The 19,109-nt window shown below is 51.7% G+C and overlaps 8 protein-coding genes across 8 annotated transcripts; 3 read left to right on the top strand and 5 right to left on the bottom strand.

Moving 5' to 3' along the window:
• Positions 1 to 2,470: 2,470 nt before the first annotated feature.
• J4E90_005581 (uncharacterized protein) lies at positions 2,471 to 4,552 on the top strand (the record flags this gene model as incomplete). The annotated part of the gene is made up of 2 exons (XM_051435134.1): positions 2,471 to 2,804; positions 2,853 to 4,552. The coding sequence occupies 2 exons, from the start codon at positions 2,471 to 2,473 to the stop codon at positions 4,550 to 4,552; spliced, it is 2,034 nt and encodes a 677-aa protein (XP_051291158.1).
• Positions 4,553 to 5,276: 724 nt separating this feature from the next.
• J4E90_005582 (uncharacterized protein) lies at positions 5,277 to 5,869 on the bottom strand (the record flags this gene model as incomplete). The annotated part of the gene is made up of 2 exons (XM_051435135.1): positions 5,277 to 5,412; positions 5,508 to 5,869. 2 exons carry the CDS (start codon positions 5,867 to 5,869, stop codon positions 5,277 to 5,279), a joined length of 498 nt encoding a protein of 165 aa, XP_051291159.1.
• A 1,957-nt stretch (positions 5,870 to 7,826) lies between these two features.
• Positions 7,827 to 8,570, top strand: J4E90_005583 (uncharacterized protein; the record flags this gene model as incomplete). Its single annotated transcript, XM_051435136.1, has 1 exon — positions 7,827 to 8,570. One exon carries the CDS (start codon positions 7,827 to 7,829, stop codon positions 8,568 to 8,570), a length of 744 nt encoding a protein of 247 aa, XP_051291160.1.
• Positions 8,571 to 9,343: 773 nt separating this feature from the next.
• On the bottom strand, positions 9,344 to 11,370 carry J4E90_005584 (uncharacterized protein; the record flags this gene model as incomplete). Its single annotated transcript, XM_051435137.1, has 5 exons — positions 9,344 to 9,586; positions 9,637 to 9,936; positions 9,985 to 10,767; positions 10,819 to 10,977; positions 11,026 to 11,370. 5 exons carry the CDS (start codon positions 11,368 to 11,370, stop codon positions 9,344 to 9,346), a joined length of 1,830 nt encoding a protein of 609 aa, XP_051291161.1.
• Positions 11,371 to 12,918: 1,548 nt separating this feature from the next.
• J4E90_005585 (uncharacterized protein) lies at positions 12,919 to 14,283 on the top strand (the record flags this gene model as incomplete). Its single annotated transcript, XM_051435138.1, has 1 exon — positions 12,919 to 14,283. One exon carries the CDS (start codon positions 12,919 to 12,921, stop codon positions 14,281 to 14,283), a length of 1,365 nt encoding a protein of 454 aa, XP_051291162.1.
• A 310-nt stretch (positions 14,284 to 14,593) lies between these two features.
• Positions 14,594 to 15,512, bottom strand: J4E90_005586 (uncharacterized protein; the record flags this gene model as incomplete). Its single annotated transcript, XM_051435139.1, has 2 exons — positions 14,594 to 15,043; positions 15,111 to 15,512. 2 exons carry the CDS (start codon positions 15,510 to 15,512, stop codon positions 14,594 to 14,596), a joined length of 852 nt encoding a protein of 283 aa, XP_051291163.1.
• Positions 15,513 to 16,121: 609 nt separating this feature from the next.
• J4E90_005587 (uncharacterized protein) lies at positions 16,122 to 16,980 on the bottom strand (the record flags this gene model as incomplete). Its single annotated transcript, XM_051435140.1, has 2 exons — positions 16,122 to 16,816; positions 16,863 to 16,980. 2 exons carry the CDS (start codon positions 16,978 to 16,980, stop codon positions 16,122 to 16,124), a joined length of 813 nt encoding a protein of 270 aa, XP_051291164.1.
• A 388-nt stretch (positions 16,981 to 17,368) lies between these two features.
• On the bottom strand, positions 17,369 to 18,191 carry J4E90_005588 (uncharacterized protein; the record flags this gene model as incomplete). Its single annotated transcript, XM_051435141.1, has 2 exons — positions 17,369 to 17,703; positions 17,756 to 18,191. 2 exons carry the CDS (start codon positions 18,189 to 18,191, stop codon positions 17,369 to 17,371), a joined length of 771 nt encoding a protein of 256 aa, XP_051291165.1.
• Between the last annotated feature and the right edge of the window lie 918 nt (positions 18,192 to 19,109).

Consider the following 19,109-nt stretch of genomic DNA (forward strand, 5'->3'; position numbering starts at 1 on the left):
GGCAGGCATGGGTCGCCCTTCCTTCGCGTGATGCTTGACAGGGGCATGCAACGGCCTCCTGCAGCGCCCTGTTCTAGCTTTACCCCACCGGTTCTTTGCAGGACCTTCCACGACGACTTCCTTATGATGTCACTCATCTCCTAGTCAAAGCCCTCGGCGTCTTTCTTTGAGCTGGATATCTGGTATTCAATCAGTGTTGCTGCATATTCAGCCATTGATCACAACCCCTTCGCTACACATCCCTCCTCACCAGCCAATCCCACCGTCTGCACTCAGTCTGTTGGTGTCGGCACACGGTCCAGGCTGCCATATCGCCCGCTGGACTTCTCACGGCTTCCCGATATATCACCGTTATTGGAGGGGCTAAGTCGCTCGAAGGGGCCTTGTCCGGATTCTATGCGAGATTCGCTGACTGAGAGTCGTCACTTGGCATGATGGCTGTTTGCTCCCACACCACCCAACACATTGGCACCATGTCTTGTGCCCTACTACATATCCCAGTCGATGCAGAACGGAGCCTCTTCAAGCTTTTACTAAGACCACATGAGAAGCATGGTTAGTCCAGAGTCCGCAATGGCTGGACTACGAAATGTCTCTTGGCTCCAACTTCAGCGCTGGGTTCAGCCTCATGTAATGGCCAAGTCAACGAATGCGGGAACGCTGTAGAGACATGGAGCTAATCATTCACGTTTGACGCTTCCAGGTCATGACGAATTGTGCACACATTTTTTCAACATGCGCAATCAGTGGTCATGTGCACGCATCTTCGGCAGCGAACGCGCATCATGCAACATTATCGTGGCAATCGCTGTACACACCATCTCTACAGCCTTCGCGAGAGTGCCTCGAGCTCTACCTTCCCAAACGGCTTAGCGAAACACGTCTCGCACGAACTTGAAGCTTGTCCCTATCGGGTCAAAGGGCGCCGGTCACACTGCATGCATCTATCGTTTCTGGGAACTGATCCCGCTCGGGGATGCATGCGCAGATGTACGCGTACCCAGAGCAGGCTCCTGAAATATTGTTGATATGCAAGAGCTGTCTGCTGTACTGAACTTACATCTGTAGCGCATTGGCGTGATCAGGCTATCCGAGTGTCAGTTTCATGAGTTGTCTACAGATCGGAAACTGGAGTCTCGGTCTTGACGCGGATGCTCGATGTGACTACAACGGATTGTCATTCCGACGAACGCATTGCCGACGCCATTGTCAAATCGTTGCCACGTCCGACTAGTGCTCCATGTTTTCATATCGCGAGGATGACAAACCACGCGCGCCACTGAGGCGCGTTGGCGTTGCGCACCAAAGGAACGCCTAGGCAAAGCAGCGTATTCCAGTATGTTCAGAGTGTGCCGCCATCGGTTGAGGGGTAACATTTGCTAGTCATACCCAAACCCAGACAACTCATATCATGCCATCTGCGAGATGCACGAATTGTCTCATACTTCTTGTCACTATGATAACTACCGAATTATGCAGACTGGGCCTGTTATGATCGTCGTCGTTGTAAACGAACGTTTCGTCGTGCTTTCGATCGTCGGCTGCACTGACACGGCACACGCTCCGTCCGGGAGATACTCGACAAGGATGCTTGGCCGTCTATTCGTGGAGCTTGACTCAAAGCTTAATTCAAGGCGCTAGTGTGCGGCTTCAACGAGCCTTGCGCGGGGTGGCTGACGGAAGCTAATTCGGTGCTGATGAGGTGTATTGCGGGGTAATTTTGTCCAAACATCTCTGTCCCTCAACAAAGAGTCCTCTACCACGCCATTTGAGTTCGCCGTTGCCAATCCACTAAGTCAGATGTACGCGATCCGGTTATCTCCAAAAAGCTTGAGTAAGGCCCGAGGGCGATGCTAGTTGCAACTCAAACCTGGGTTGCCTCTGCTTAGGCATATCGGCAGTGTGACAAGCGCCTGTCTAATATCTTACCGGCCCCTGCTGGTGTTGACAGCGTGACTACGTCTTTGCGCCTCAGTGGTGTGTTACGAAACGAAGGCCGAATCACAACTACGTCGAAATCTCCACTCCTCCTCGCCCACACCTCGGTCTCCAAGACGGAAGGTCGAGACTTGAGCAGGGTATCAGACATGGCAGCTGCAGTTCACTTCCTCATTGGACATCGCGGGACCGACATGCTGACGTCTTGTTGCCATGATTGGCAGTTCCTCGACGCGATTTCGTCTAGACGTTCCCAGCATGTTTCCATGCGGGTAAGCGGTTGAGAGTGGGTGTGCTGACCGGCCACCCAGTAGGCTCAATCGCAGCGCTGTGGCTTCGAGACCCAGTTTCATCGACAGGACGCTACTTTGTGGTCGATAACGCCGATGCCCAGGATGTGCGGAGTATATCTTTGATATGCCGTGCTCTAGGGTAACCCTCAATAAGTCTCCTCCACTGCTCAACGAGGCACTGTGCTAGCTCTAAAACATCTTTTGTCGCTTTGTTTTTGCTTGCTATCTGCCAACCCACTATGGAGTATCTCAGGAAGAAGGCTCAAGGAAGCCGACAAGCGATAGCCACTGATACTACCCTCCAGCGGACGATACGGTATGGCACGAAAGCCGTCCGCGCCGCACCTTCAGTGACAGGCCAATATCTACTTCAGAAGGCGCCCATCATTCAATGGCTGCCGAAGTACAACCCGCGATGGCTACTGAACGACACATTAGCCGGTATCACTGTTGGCGTTCTGCTCATCCCTCAGTCTCTGGCGTACGCGAAGATTGCGACAATCCCCGGACAGTATGGACTTATGTCGAGTTGGCTGCCTAACTTTCTGTACCTGATCATGGGCACATCTAAGGGTAAGTCGGTGCTACTCACTGCAACCCTTCTTACTAAGACTCGCACAGATCTGTCTACTGGTCCTACGTCGCTCATGGGTCTCTTGACAGCGGAGATAATCGCAGATGTTGCCCAAGACGGATACTCACCGCAAGCCATCGCTTCCGCTGTTGCTATGTCCGTCGGCATTTACTCCATGACGCTAGGCTTGCTCAAGCTAGGATTTCTGCTAGAGTTTATTTCCGTGCCTGTTCTGAGCGGCTTCATCTCCGCAGCTGCCATCGTCATCATGCTCGGCCAAATCCCCTCGCTATTCGGCATCACTGTCGGCTCCGGTACGGCGAACATCATTCACGACCTTTTCGCCAAGATACCACAATACGACGGTCCGACATGCGGAGTGGGTCTTGGGGGCCTTCTACTGCTCTATCTCATGCAGAAGATGGGACAGCGCTGGGGCAAGAAGAACAAGGCCATATGGCTGCTAGCACTTGGGCGTAGTGCTGTAGTCCTCATTCTCTTCGCTGGTATCTCGTACGCAGTGAACAAGGACATCGACCTTGAGAATGACGATCCTGTCTGGGCACTCAGCAAGGTAAAGTCTGATGGGATTGCAACGCCTCGCATGCCAGACTCGGCACTTATCGGCAAGGTATTCGCCCGAAGCATTGCGCCCTTCATTGCAGCTGCGCTTGAACATCTAGCTATCGCTAAAGCCTTTGGTCGCAAGAACGGCTACGTTACCGACGCTGCACAAGAGCTAGTTTATCTCGGCTTCACCAACTTCTTCAATTCTTTCTTCTCCTCCATGGCGGTCGGAGGTGCTATGTCGCGGACTGCGGTCAATTCAGAGTCCGGTGTCAAGTCTCCAGCTTATGGTTTGATTGCGGGTGGTGTGGTCATCCTCAGTATCTTCAAGCTTTCGCCAGCACTATACTGGATACCGAAAGCTACATTGGCAGCTATCATTGTTACGGCAGTATGGCACATTGTAGTTCCCCTCAAAGTCTTTTACGGATATTGGCGCACCTCACTCGTCGACTTTACTACCTCCATGCTAGCTTTCTGGCTCACCCTCTTTGTCTCCTCAGAAGTTGGGATCGGCACGGCCGTCGGATTCAACATCGTCTACCACCTCCTCTTCATGGCCTTCCACCGCGTTCACCGCATAACGTCTATCGAAGTGGCTTCTCACGGCCGCCAATCCGGTATGCATCCCACTCCTCTCGATACCCAAGTATTTCGCATCCACCAGTCTATGCTCTTCTACAACGCCTACCACATCAAGACGCAGTGCCTCGACGCGGTCCAGACATTCAACTCCGGTGATGTGGCGACGCTAGAGGCTGCGCACGCAAACCGCAACTGGAGTGTCGCTGGCAAAGATCGCGCATTGCGTCTCCGTACGAAAGCCGAGATCCTCGAAGAGCCTGTTCAGATTCGCAGTGTCGTGCTGGACATGTATGCCATGCATAATATCGACACAACAGGTCTTACACATTTGAAAGATCTGAAAGCAGATATCGAGGCGTATGGTGGGAAGAGTACGCAGTTCCGACTCGTAGGGCTAAACGACCGTGTTCGCGAGCGCTTCGCGAGGTTCGGGTGGAAGCTCCGCGATGTGGCTGATGTCAATAAGAAAGGCACGATGGTATATGACACAGTCGAGGAAGCTGTCTTCCGCCGCTCAAGGACATTTTCGTCGGATGAGATCGAAGTGGAGCCTACCGAGGTGTTTGTTGTCGGTGATGAGAAGAGTAAGGTGTAGATTCCGGGTTCAAAGGCCGCATCGCGGGTGTGCTATGCCTGTAGCTTCTTCCACTTCCGCTATCAGAAGTATTGTCACGATGTTATGATGAAACGCTCGTTATTCTTCAACTATACATAGTTTCACGTGTCTATACACGAGTCAGGATTCTTCTATCCTGCATGTATCCACGATTCACTCTAATCCTTGTGCTTCGTACAGCGACCCGGCCCAATCTTGTATCTCTCTCGCCTCGAGCGCCGACTCTTTACAACGTCTTCTAACTTCGTTTCACTCTACACTGTTTATCTACTCGCTCGTCTCGGCAAAGCTCCCGAACATGCCTCTACAGCACTTTCGGTTCCGTGCCATCTGCTCTTCCTCAGACAGCGCAGGATCGATAACAGTACGAATATTAGACTTTAAGGCAACTGGAATGGCGCCGCGCCGACCGTACACATAAGTCTCGACCTCCAAATCTTGGTCAAGTTCCTGGAAACTGTAAAACGTCCACTGTAGCGAGCTCTCCGGGAGAGGGTTTGCTGGCCTACCATGTACTGGTAGAGTTACAGCAGTCATGGATCTTCTTTCACCAAAGCTGGCCGGCCACGGATGCGGAGATGACCTTGTGCCGTTGGGAAGTACATCTGGCTTAGCCCGCGGACTTGGAGACCGTCCGTAGTATGGCCTTGCTTTATTCGATTTTATCAATTTACGGAACCGTTCTTGAGCGCCGGGAGGCGAGTTACGCCAATTTTCGTTCGGAAGTGAAGACGTGCTTCTGGGGGGCTTTTGAGTTGCAGTAGCGGTACTGAAAGTCGCGTTGTTGATGCTCGACGGCTGTGATAAAGCCGATGCAGGCGGACTGTCGGGTTCTTCTTCTGGACAAGTCAGGGTGATCTCTGGGAACTGGCGCACTTTCCGAGGGAGCGTGACACTTTCTTGGTCTTCAAAAGGCTTCAACAGATCTAACAACTTCCTTTGGAAGGCGTCGAGTTCATCCTTGTTCTTGGGGATTGTGGGCCGCTGAGGTGCTTTAAGAAGCGCGTCTGATTTCGCCGCGGAAGTCATCGGGGCGAGAGCTACTGGCTGATTGCTCAACAATCGAAGCTGCAATTTCGCTTTGTCTTTGTCGCTAGGGACTGGAAACTTTACCGCGAGCGCACGGTCAACTGGTAGTTTCTTCTTGGTAGGAGAGGTAACGTTAAGTGGCTTAGGTACAAGCTTGGGTAGCAATCGCGTCTGCGCTTTGTACGAAAGTTGTTTCCAGAATGTCTTCGAATCGAAGAGAGGCAGTACCTCCGTTCGCACTTCCTCAGGTTTGTAGTCCGTGCGCATTTTCGCGGAGTGAGGGAGCTTCATTATGGAGGAGCTAGACCTTATAAACCGATCGAAAGGGATCTTTTCGGCTACGACAGCTTTCTCCACCCTCGTTACCTCGATCTCCGACTCACTATGGGACGCGCGCGCAGGAACGATTATCTGCGAAGTACGCAACGGCGAGCTCTTTGCCCGATATATCCCATCCTCGCGCGCTAACCCCGACTTCTTCTTGGTCTTCACGCTGTCCCTGTGTTTGCGCAGACCCCAATCTTTTCTTTCTCCTACATTCTTCCAGAAGACTCTCTGCGCTACTTCGGTAAGACCAGCCCGCCGAGAAATCAAGGCTGTCCAGTCGGCCTGTGCTTCTGGGCAAGTATGACAGTCGTTCTGGCAAGCGTGTAAATGCCAGATTATGGTATGAATTGGCCAGCCACTACTTTCGCAGGAGAGGACGTCATCGCATGGCTCAGGGACTCCTCTGAAGGAGACCTCGCAGACAGGGCAGCGAGCTGGAGAGAGTGTTTTAAGGCAGATCAAGCGGTGGTCGAAGGCGTCGAGATCGTTCATACCCCACAGATCTTTGTGGCAAAGAAGACAGGATGTTTTCTCCAGGTCTGGTGAGAATGATGGTATCGGTGTGGATGATTCCTCTCTTTCATCTAGTTCGCTGTTCTCGACTTGCAGCGTCTCCAACGAGATCTCGTCGCTGTCTCCAATCTCCCTTTCCTGCAGGGAATTCTTCACAATCTGACTCTTCGCTTCCTTCGCCTTCTCTCTTAGACCATCCCAACACTTGTTGAAATGGATGTTTGCTTTGGTTTTGGGCTTTAGCTCTACTCGTTGATAGCAGATGCCACAATTGGGTTTATCAGCCTTTATGGCCTTCTTTGGCACAGGTGGTGGTTGACGTCTGGTGGGAAGTGGTGGATCTTTGACTCGGGCTGCTGGGATTTCTGGAGATGGAGGCGCAGTGGGGGCTTCTAGGTTGGGCATCGCATAAGTGTTCATCTGGTCAGCTTTGACCTGAACAGTTCCAGGGTGATATAATGTGAGAACGGGCGCTTATAAGACCGTGGAATTGAAGTTGTGTTCCTATAGCTGTGAAATAGGTCGAGCGGGTGTGATTTGTCTATAAGAAAGCCGTGAGTACGAGAAGCTTAGCCTAGTAGATTTAGGTTACACTGAGTGTTTGTGCGTTCGGAAGCCAATGCTTTTGCACACATTCACCAAGCCAATTCAGATTTCACGTTACAGACTGCGAAGCCACGAAGATTCTTGCTTCACCCATCCTGATTGAGAGAGAATTGGCGTATTCCATGAGGTACACTAGGTAGGTTGGGTGGTGTCTCTCCATTCCCGTCATGAGCTTTAGCTTTTTGACAACTCGTCATATACCTGTAATACGAATGCGAACTTTTTCGACATATTTTGGTGGCTCTATCCTGTTCGAGGAAAGAAGTACATATCAGCCTCGTGCGGAGAACGACATGGAAGTCAAGGATCTAGAAGTCTACACTACGCTTAAATATTGGTATCTCACATTTTTTGTCTTGTCGTAGACTGCAGTGCATCTTTTCAATTTCCTCATTGTAGTGTGCGGCAGCAACGTCTTGTGCAGCCGGTCAAATGTGAGTCATGAAAGCTTAGTACTTTCTTATGGCGAGGCTACGACATTGAACTCATCTTTACCGCAAAAGCCATTCATACCAGGGTTATTGAGAGTCGGACGTGATAGCAGATCTTCGAGGTCACCAAATGAGATGTGCCGATACAATGTTGAGCAAATCGGAGAGTATCGCACGATCGTCATCAGCATCATTCCAAGCTGAGTGAAAACCCATTGTTCGTGCATACCGCATTCTAGCAAACCCCCGTGGGCCTATTCAAGCTAAATCATGATTACATAGAAGCTCTCTCGACCATCACGCATCTGCACAACCGGTTAACATTGTCTATCATTATCCATCGAAACATGTCAGCCCAGGACTACATTGTCATTGTGAAAGATATCGAAAAAGGCTGCGCTACATTCGGCCAGTGGGACCGCCTCAGCACAAACATGGTCTTTGCGCTTCCATGGCGACTTCTGCAGCAATGTCCAGATGGACTGATACCAGACGAGCCCGAAACGGTAGAGAAGTTGGCCGAAAACGAAGATGCCTTGTCGGACTGGGATAATGAGGACCGCGGCGTCCGGTGGGACGCAAATTCAGACTGGACTTTCAAGTCTCTAGAGAAGCCAGACGCACCTAGTACCGAAGAAGACGCATCTGAAGACTTTACTCCGCAACCGAGCCTGGCAGATTCTGTCGAAGAGGAAGTCCTTGCATACATAGCGATACTACACACTTGCCAGAAGCCTTACCCGCATGTATTCCCGTTAGTGCTCAGGAAGGTCCCAAGGCGCCTGAGCTGCAGACGGAATACTCGTGATCTCATCGATGCCTTTCGGAGTCTTAGAGCGTTTACCAGATCACGATTTGGAAATGGCTCTTCAATGCTAAGAAACGAGCTTCTGGTGAGCCAAAACGAAGACCACGCAACCACGGATAGTGATGTTGTTAAACTGGACTCATTCAGGTTAGCGCATCTTTGGTACGAGCGTTTTGACTCAAGGGCTGGGGAGTACGATATGACGGGCATCAAACTGCTCGAAGAAGAACCTGGCCAGATAATAGTCCGTGGTCCTAGAAGCTTAGCACAACAAGAGTACTAATGCCAGTATGGAAGCATTTCAGCCATTAGACTTGTTGATAAGAATTCCACTTGTGCTTCTCGCATTGTGCTGCATACACACTATCAGATCTTAACAAGTATACAGTTCTAAAGATTATGTATACTCCCAACTAGAAGATGATTTACTGGAACACTTTTGTGAAATGGGATACGAGTTGCAGCCGCCCTTGGTAAGGTCTTCTTGGCTCGCACTGGATCGACATGTCGCGGTTTTGCTTCCGCGCTGATAGCTGCTCTTGTGCTCCGAGGCAAGCGCGCCGGCTTGTGAGATCCCGGTATTGCAGCTAGCGAGATTCATGATCAAGGTTGTGCGCCGCAAGATTATAACATGGAAGTCCGACTTTGTTGCCAACGAAGGTATCCGTTATGCGAAACAACGATAAAGTAGAACGGAGCAGACATCAAAGTGCATCTTCATCCGCACGGAGGGTTGAGAGCGCCAGGCTCAGGAAAAGCAATAAGCTGCATGATGCAGGATGGAAGCACAAGACGAAAGGTGGTGTTGCGGATAGGCAAAGCCGACGGCATCATAGCGTTGGGGGCGCAAGATACGTCATCAAACTCACGCTAGTACACGACTGGTTTAGCGAGGCTCGACACGATCGGTGTGGGTACAGCGCGGCAAGTTTGATTCCGAGCTTGTGTTGCGTTTGTGAATTGTATTGCATTATGCGTATGCATGGGGTATCAGTAAATTTTGGTCGATGGCGTGTATCAAAGCCGACTTTTAAGGGATCTTTTTGATCCACTTCCTTAGAACATCTGCCTGTTCTTCATCTCCACAGGCAAAAAGCACATCAATAGTGCAGATAGCCAAATACCACCAGCGCCTAGCCAAAGGATACCAGAGCTCTGATCGGCCAGAAGCTGAGCACCCGCAAAGGGTGCGACAATTCCTGCAATACGACCGAGACAAGAAAGCATGCCACTCACACTACCACGGTAGACAGTGTCGAAGAGCTCCGGCGCAGACGCGTACAAGACCGCATTGAAATACTGAACACATGTCAGTATTGGAAACGATGAGTTCGGAAATCGTCACTTACGGTTTGCATAATGTACTCCAATGCGTTCAATCCCACATAAGCAGCGGTCGAAGACACCTGAGTATACATTGCCATGGAGATACCCTGGCAAAGGGCAGAAAAGACCAGTGACCACTTTCGACCCACGAGAGGCAGCTGAATGGATGCAAGAGCCAATATGGCACCTATGATACCCGGGAAATAGATAATCAAGTACTGCTCATAGGTGTCGCTCACAGTTCCTCGGCCTTCATCGACGTTGTTGCGTAGCAGGATAAGCGGAAGGAAGGTACCCGCCAGGTTGAAGGACCAGTAGTCTCCCTGTTTTTGTTAGCAGGAAACATAACGATAAAAAGTCAAGCTGCTTACCATGTATGCCAGCGCAAGCAAGACGAAAGTGAAGGCGGTCAGCTTGTTGGTGAAAATGCCCTTGAGGCGCGTAAGCTCCTTGCCGAATCCTTTGATGACTTTCTTGGTGGTATCCTTGGTACTTCGAGGGGAGTTTCGTGCGCTCGATCTGGTATTCCGCTTTTTGGTGAAAATTCCCTTGAGGCGCTGAAGCCCATTGCCTTTCTCGGGGGTAGCCTGGGTAGCCTGGGTAGTTCGAGGTACCTCAGTGGAAAGTCGTGCGCTTGACGTGGCATTGGACGATACCTCATCTATGGCGGCAAACATCTCCATAGTCAACGTTGGAGCTGGCTGCTTGTTGAACTTCGCAATCCTGTGAAGGACGTCAAGGGCCTCCTGCTCTTTTCCTCGCGCAAGCAGGAACTTCGGGGACTCATGGAAAGTGAAGACAAAGTACCGAAGGAAAAACACGGCCAAGGTCATACAGCCAAGCACTATGACAGTGTAACGCCATCCCATGTTACTGTCAACGGTACAGCAAGCAACTCCAGGCTCGACGTCTGGACAAGCCGGCGCATCGGGATCGCAGCGCCATTTAGCTTGGCCGGTGGTGCCGTAGGCAATGCAAGAGGCAATGGCGACACCGATGGGCTGCCACATGGAAAGAAGCGCGACAAGGAAGCGGCGGTTATGAGGTAGAAACTCGAGCGCGATGGTCGCATCGATAGGAATGTTACCTCCGAGGCCCAATGACGCGAGGAAGTAGATGGCGCATATCGCAGGGTAGTTATACTTGGGTGCGGCCTGGCATATTGTTAATTACCGGTAATCGGATCTGCGGCTTCATGAACATACCAGCAAGAGTCCGAATACGGAGGTAATGAGACAAGTCAAGTTGAAAGCCCACTTGCGTCCGATGATATCCACAGCAAGACCAAAGCCGAGCGCACCGACAGCAAGTCCTGCGTTAGCAATTGCAAATATATCTCCAGTGTGTTCGTCCGAAACTCCCATCTGCAAATGCTTTAGTTCACGGTACCCGCTTTGTCTGGCCTAACTCACCTCCTGGTAGATGGCAGAAGCAATTAAACCAACACCTTGTGACCAGGCGAGATCAAGGAAGTATCCAAAGCCACAGAGGAACCAGATGCATATCTGGTATCTCCCCATTCCAAATTTGTCGAGCTCGACATTGATGAGGGCGGCCTTCTTCTCAAAGGTGTTGAGCGGGTTTGCGGCTGTGCCTTTGAGAATTGCAGCGAAAGACAAGTCGGTTTGGTCGACGCGTTCTACGTCGTTGTAGATGGGGATTTCGACTTTAGCGCGCGCATTTTCGGGGTGCTCGACGGGTATCTTCTCCTCGTCGCTGAGGTGCGCAGGGCTGCGCTCCGACTGCTTGACATCCATCTTGACGGCGGGAGGGCAAGCTACTATCAAGGGCAGGGTATTGTCAGGTGACTGCGCGTAGATTGGGTGAGAGTAAGTCGCCTCGTGGTAATGGCAATTTACAGGGTCGGTACCGTGGGACAAGGTATTATACGTACGCGGGGAACGAGTAGCCCTTTCACGCTACCGTCGACTACTGGCGAAACGGATCTAAGCGATGAAGGCGCTACGATCTAAGTGCTGATCCAAGCCTCGTCCGTTCAACGGCCCTCATGTCCAAGACGGCAGAGGTTTAGCTGATCCGATCTCATTGGGTGCCACCGACTGATGACGGCATAGCCAGTAGCCTTGTCGCGCGACTTTGCCTGACCCTGTTCTTGCATGGTTTTGTTCCTTCGGCATGGCCGTGTAGCGATAAATCTTGGACAGCGACTAATAAGATGCACTAACAGCTCAGCTGATTAGAGTCTGATAGGTTCGCCGTTCCGTCGCGATGCGATTGTAGAACATAAGCGGCGGCAAATGCACGGAAACCAACAGAGATGCACTACGCAGTGCCTAGACCAGTGGCTCCGCTTGAGGCTGAGGGTTACGCAGGAGGAGCAGCTGCACCGTCATTTTCTGGCACGCTTGCTGCAAACTCCTCTCCACTCTCCAATATCACCTCGGAGCTCCACTACCAATCTCAATCTCGCCTTCCACAAGACTGGCGCTGGTACCGAGATCTCTGTTTGCCATGACCCGCCCTCCCCAGTTTTTCGAGATCCTAGGTTCGTTATCGGCGACTGCCCTTTCCATATGTAGTTTAGTGTAGAGCCCGATAACGCCACACGAAACATTGAAGTGATCGCATGGCCCGCCTCGGTTACCTGCACACATCCTCACGTCACGATTGATGACTTTTCTCATTGTATCCACCACTATCTAGGTAGCTTGAGTGCGACTGACACGAAATGACTCCCCTAAAGACTCGTATGGAGGTCATTGTTAGCTCTCCGGCTAAGCGTTGTCTCATCACCGAGCGCGCCAGGACGCACTCGGCTCACATCTGCCGTTCAAACGCCCAGCAGAGAGCTCGTTGTCACTGTCACAGTTCATCATTGCCCGAGCAGCCTTCGAGATCGAACAGCTGACCAAACGGTACCTATACGGAATCTGCGAATTCATAGCTTTTGTCGAAATCCGCGATCGCTGCTGCACGCTTCAAGGACAGTTTATATGTGTTTGCATAGCGCTTCATATGTCGCTTCCGTGGAACCCGTAGTGCTCTTATGAGGGTTTTCCCATTCCATTCCCCGATCAAAGCTCGCTGCTCACGGTCTTTTCTTTGATATATGTACGCGTTGCTAACGTGTAGCTGTCGTTCTAGACATTGAATATCCTCAAGCTTACCTGTCTACATAAGCACTCTTGCGCCGCGAAATATCGAGCTCTCTAGAACACATCGCACAAATACACCCAACACGCAAATACGCAACATCTCGACAATTCCAGTATACACGACCAACATACTTACCTACCTACCTACACCAATATAACGACTCATCAGCTTACACCAAATCATCAATCATGAGCCACTCTTTCTCTATGAAGTTGCCTTCGAAAACCGTGCAATTCGAGGAACAAGACCCACAAAAATGGATCACATACTGTGACGTACATCGCCTTCCGTTGCTAGCTGATGAAACAAGGCCAATCTCTATCGGAGAGACCGTCCTATCCCAGGCCTCGGGCAGGTTTCTATGGGCAGACTTGATGTTCGAGATCGTCAAACGGCAACCCACTACATCTAATATCACTGCTTGCCTGAAGACTGCGCCAAAAGATCCCATGGAACTGGTCACATTGTTGTTGCAGGTCTACAGCAATGTACTTACACGAGAAGAGCGTGAAGAGCTGTCTTGGATCATACTACTCCTAACATACAACCAACACACTGGCCGGACCTTGACTCTTGCAAGTCTCGATCGCATGTTATTTGAGACCTCGCTGACTGGCCGCACGGGCACCTCTCTCGGTGAAAGAACACGCGACAACTTCACTCCTCTGTTTGATCTCGAACAAGAGGATGGGATCTCTCTCAGTCATCTCAAGGTCCACGATCCTGCACGCGCTTTTGGGCTTACGTGCACACCTTCCACAACGACTGTTACTTTTGCGCACCCATCGCTCACTGAGCTTTTTCTTCAACACCGCGACAAATCTCTCAACGGGAGGGTGAAAGATGCCCCTGTCTTCAACAGCGCTGAGCTACATTTTCGCCTACTACAGCAATGCTTTCTTAGTTTCGCTGAGCCTCAAAGCGAACCTTTGACCGAAGCGGCCGAAGCGGCCGAAGCGTTTCGGAAGTACGCCGCTACTCACTGGTACACCCACCTCGCAGGCACTTTACCGAGTGACAATGTCGAAGCCCTGAATCTTTCGGAAGACGACCGCGAAGAGATGTTAGGGCCTCTTAACCATTTCTTCAAAGATGAGAATATCGTGCAGCACTGGTGTCAGCACCTACCAGCAACATTCTTCAGCAGAGCCAGATCCGAAGATGTGGGCGAGTTGAAAAGTCTTTGCTATTACCACTCAGACCCAGAAGCGTTCGAATTTATCAAACTTTGCGCCTTCATGAGCTCCAAAAGGTGGCAGAACTTCTGGCTACCAGTAGCAAAGGTTCACGCCAAGAAGGGACTACACGGCGACTGGGATCGAAACCACTCACTCCAGGTAATCTTCCACATCAAGCATCTCGTCGATACAGAAGATGCAGTCGCAGATATCCGAGGAGAGTTGTCCCAGCAAGAGATGACTGAGGCTGCGGAATGGACCGAGTTGGACTCGAAGACACGTCCGCCTGAATTCTCCTTACAAGAAGAGAGCTCGGGCTTGGAAGAGGAGGATACAGTGTCTTCTGAGGCGACTCAGAGTATCATTGAGGCATGATTGTGTTTGAGTCGGATGTGCTAGGGGGTTTCAAGGTAGATGTCAGCAGGTCGAAGAGAGCGTTATGATGCAGCCAGTAGTACTTCAAGATACTTAGATCTATTCTGTAAACGCACTGAACACACTGAGAGCTGTCGGGCTATCGTAACATAACCCGAAAACCTGTTGCATAGTCGCTGTATTGATTCAGGCTACATGCGATGCAAGGTGAAGAAAAACATATGGCCTCGCCGAATAACTCCGACCCCATGCTATATATCCAATCACCTTTCTCGTATCTCTGCCCATCCCATCCACCTTTCCAGTCTTTTTATTCAACCGTCTCCACCACGTCGTTTGACTTCAGAGGAGCCATCACGATAGGTCTCTGGTCGGTCTGCACAGCAAATCCCGACGCACCTGTCGATCCACCCGCAAGCGCCTGCCTCAGCTGATTCAAGATGGTGAACTCCGTCCGCAGCTTAACAGCGTATACAGCGACCTTATAGAAGCCCTGCATGAAGAAGCGACCGCTATAGGCCAAGCCCAGGACGCTGGCATCGAGCATGATTATGAGGACGTTGACAGCGATCAGGTTGCAGAGATTGTCTCGAGTGGTGCGACGACTATTGCCGAGGAGCTCGAGGCTCTGGAAGTACTTCGATGTTTGCCAGATATATAGAAATCCGATGACGGATTCTTGGGTGAAGAAAGCGGCGACTTGTACTTTGTCCCAGATAAGGTTGGCCTTCGCGAGTCGTGCGCTGAAGCGTGGGTGGCGCTGCGATCAATTAGTATGGTACAGTTGCTTGCGACGAGAGACGTGCAGCAATCATCCCGAACAAGACTGTAGTAAGGCCAAAGATGACCGAGTTAGTAGTGATCATGTAGAGAATGTAGCGATCTTTCTTCGTGTTTCTCCACACGAGGCCGAGGCGTGAGTAGAGAACAAAAGACTGAGCGACGATGAAGACGAGCCATGAGAGATAGATGAAGACGATGGCCGAGTAAGAGGTCCACTTGTTGAAGTTGGCCAAGATGATGGAGATGCCGTGGACTACCAGCCCCCAACTGCAGAGCAAGCAGCTCCAGAAGTAAAGGCTGCGACGTGTTGCCCTATAGAGCAGGCGGATGTTAAGCTCTATGCAGATGAACCATGCAATTCCTAGAAACGCTGCTGCGGCCATGGACGATGGTCGGTCGGCCAATTCGGGTGCCTTTGGGTTGCTGGAGTCTGTTTCTGGGGTCATAGTGACTAGCGTGAGAGAGGTGCTTCTCGGGCGGGTGTTGTGGAGTGTCGCGAGTTGAAAATTCTGGAGGCTGCGAGACGATGAGGTACAACAAAAAGCTTTGTCGGTGTGGGACGATATCGGTGGTCGAAAGTGTTCCCGCGTGGGCGTGCCTTCCTCAGTCACCCTCACGGTGACTGCCGTTCTAGACTCGGTACCGAGAAACCGCCCAGGACACGCGAGCACACGAGCACGCGAGCACATGGTGAGTGCCAAGACAATATCCTCGAATGCGACTGCTCTCCCAGAGGCAAGTCACAGTGCCTTCATAACAAATATCAGACTGGCAAACAAATCGGTGAGGGTTATGAAGCAACCTCTTACCAAGAAAAACCTGAACGGGTGCTTTACTGTCTAGACTAGTATCAAAGTGAAAGCTCACGCATTCCCTAAGATAACGTATACTTCTAGGAGGAGCTTTTTGAGCCTTTTCCTAGCATGAGGTGAGGTAAGAACGTGAAGAAAACGATAACTTTTAAGATCTGGCAAGTTGCATGACGCAACAGATGACAAACCTGACACCTAGCATGCTGTCGAGACCACGTACTTTCGTCTTGCACACCCCCAATCTCACTTTCTTGCGGAAGTGTTGACCTCAGCGACGTTCTCTTGCCTGCTCAAGATCTTCTTAGGGCCCCAAGTACCAGCTCTACCACCGGGATCAACGCGACCCTTCTTGGGACTCATCCTCTCACCACCACCAGCGCCTCCATTGAGCTCTTTGATGTTCTTGGGTGCGGCAGCCATCTTGATGGTCGATACAGTGTTCAGTGGTGTTACTGGAGCGTTGGCAGGGCCACTGCCAGCGCCGTTCCTCTTGCCTTTTGGCTTCTTTCCAACCGACGTCTCGATCCAGGCACCCCCCTCTTTCTTGGCCTTGCGCTCAGCTTCCTCTTTCTCGCGCTTCGCACGCTGTTCCGCTTCTCGCTCCCGTGCGGCCTTGTCGCGAGCCTCACGTCGGACGCGCTCCTCCTTGGCCCTCAGTTCCGCTGCCTGCTTCTCCCTCACTGCGCGCTCGCGGGCTTCGTAGGCCTTGGCAAACTCGTGCTGCTCGAACCGGACTTGGGCTTCAGTCTCAGCGCGGGCCTCGAGCTTGATGCAAGGGTAACATGGGAAGTGCGATGGGCGAGGCTTGTCGTCGTCGCTAATGTCGGGGCACACGTTGTTGGAGAGAAAGCCCGGACGGCACATCTCGATGTACGGGCGATCAGAGAGGTGGCCACATGTGTGCAGCTTCTTCCAGTAGAGACACATCTTGAAGAGACCTTGATAATGTCAGCAACTTGCGTAGACACGGCTACCAGCTAGTACTTGCGTTGTCAGAGCGTGGCTTCAGATTGGAAGACAAGGTCGCGATGATTTCGTGTGGAAGAAGCAAGGAAGAGTGGAAGGACTGCTGGTTTAGCCTGAGAAAGAATGGAAGGTGCATGAGGTGAGAGACTGTTGAGGAATGGCTCTTACTTCGCACATGGCTTATCGTATGCAAAGCGGCAGGAGCGTCTAAGGTGAGAGAAAGAGCGCTGTGCGAGGAAGAGGCGGCCCTCCCTCATCGGGTTGGCAACGACAGATTGCAAGGATTGAATTGAAACTGGGACAGGAAAGACGTGCGACTGAGACCAAGGGTACAAGATATTGAAACTATAAAGGGTATATCCATCGCAATACACAGACCATCGAGATCTGATGTCCATCCATACAAATATCCTGGGTATTCTACCTTCCTGAAAACATGCACTAGGTAGCATGTCGGGCCCAAGAGACACCGCAAGAAATGCCTGCAAGTATACTGAGAGCAGGAGAAAACAGCGCAGAGTTGTCTACGCCCTCATCTTCCGTCGCATCTCCGGACGGGCGCCGCGATGCTCAACCTCGGTGATGCGGCTGCCGCCAATCTCCTTGACCTTCGCTACGAGGGTGTCCGTCTGGTCGAGCTCTTCAATGTCATCGCCTCCTCCTATGCTCTTACCCATGAGCAGGATGTTAGGCACTGTTCGTCGGCCTGTCGACTTATGCAGGAAGGCTTGTAGTTGTTGGCCGATTGGGCTCTTATCGAGTTCGACGACGTAGGGTTCGGGCTTGATGTTGTACTTCTCGAGCAGGATGTGTTTCGCTTTCTTTGAGAAGGGGCAGTAGGATTTTGAGAAGATGATCACTACAATAAGTTAGTGACTGCGCAGGGCTCAAATGAGCGAGGAGTAACGTACTTGGACTCTTCTTCAAGATGGCATTGAGCTCCATCTCGACTTCGTGGTCCTCAAGCGTCTCATGCTCCATCATGGCTGCTTGATCGCGCGGCTTCCCGCCCTGTTGCGCGACGCCAGGGACCCTGTCGCCGTCCACCTTGACACGGCCGGCGACACTCTTCTGGTCCTGCCCTTCCACCTTGACCTTGTGATCTGTGTACTTGTCCTCGGCGTTCTTCTTCGCCTGTTCTTCGGCGGCTTTGAGTCGCGATCCGACGCTCTCTGCGTCGCGCTGCTTCGCCGCTTCTGCGTATTCTTTTTCTTGTAAGGCTTGTTGGGTTTTGGTGTAAAAGTCGGATGTTTGTGTTTGGTGGGCTCCTCTTGACATGTAGAACAGCACGACGACTGTGATGACAATCAGGATGCCAAAGAACCTCATGCGACGTTGCGACGGCATAATGGCGATGTGTGTAGATGTGGTATGTGTCGTGTGATGGGCGGGTGCGCCGTATGCGTAGAGTGTCAAGCTGGTGTGTTGCTCGAAGACTGCCGGTTACCAATGGCGGTGGAAGTATAGAGCCTTGTTTATGCGGATCGACGGGCGGTGCTGATAGTATCCGTGGTTCGATGGAGGTCCGTGGACTGCGATGGCCGCAGGAGCGCGGTAGAGGCGCGTGGTGATGATTAAAGGTATAGAAGACGTGTGCGATAATCCTGCAAGAGAAACGTGTACAGAAAAGAAGTACACAATAACTGCTATATTCGCTGAAACAGTGCGGCGGTTTAGAGTGTGTTGGTGAGTTGGTGGACCCGGCGCTGGAAACAATGTGGAGGGATGGTGGCCCTGGCTTCTTGCCTTGGTTCGCGTCATGCCGCTTTCCGCATCTCTCCTCACTCCATCCCGGTCAACCGTCCGCCTGCCAGCGCTGTGATTCGCGACTCTGGGCCACGGTGCCTGCCTAAATCCTCTTCTGTCCTGGGCTTCTTTGTTTGCATAGTTCCATGCGCTCCCAATGTCTGCCTAGACGGTGGACGGCACGCACTGTACGTAATTACGCGCACATGAGGGACCTGTCTTGACGCAGTGCGACACTCGATACAAACCCCATTCGAGATCTCCACATTGAATCCGCAAACACGCAGGAGCACAGCGATGCAAGGTGAAGACGTTGTGCTGTGCCTCCGCTGACCACCCATCCCTGGCCGACGACACTATCGAAATGCCGCCGACACCCCGACGGCGCGTGACCTCGCGTTGATGGAAAACGTTTCCAGCTTCAAACCAAGAGTGTCGGATCGTCTACTCCATCAACACACGCCGTCGACTACTCCCCGCGTAAGTGGAGGTGCCGTCTTGTCCCTCTCTTGGTGTACT

The sequence above is a fragment of the Alternaria incomplexa genome (assembly GCF_024043165.1).
Source record: "Alternaria incomplexa strain BMP 0042 chromosome Unknown scaffold_7, whole genome shotgun sequence".
NCBI lineage: Eukaryota > Fungi > Ascomycota > Dothideomycetes > Pleosporales > Pleosporaceae > Alternaria > Alternaria incomplexa.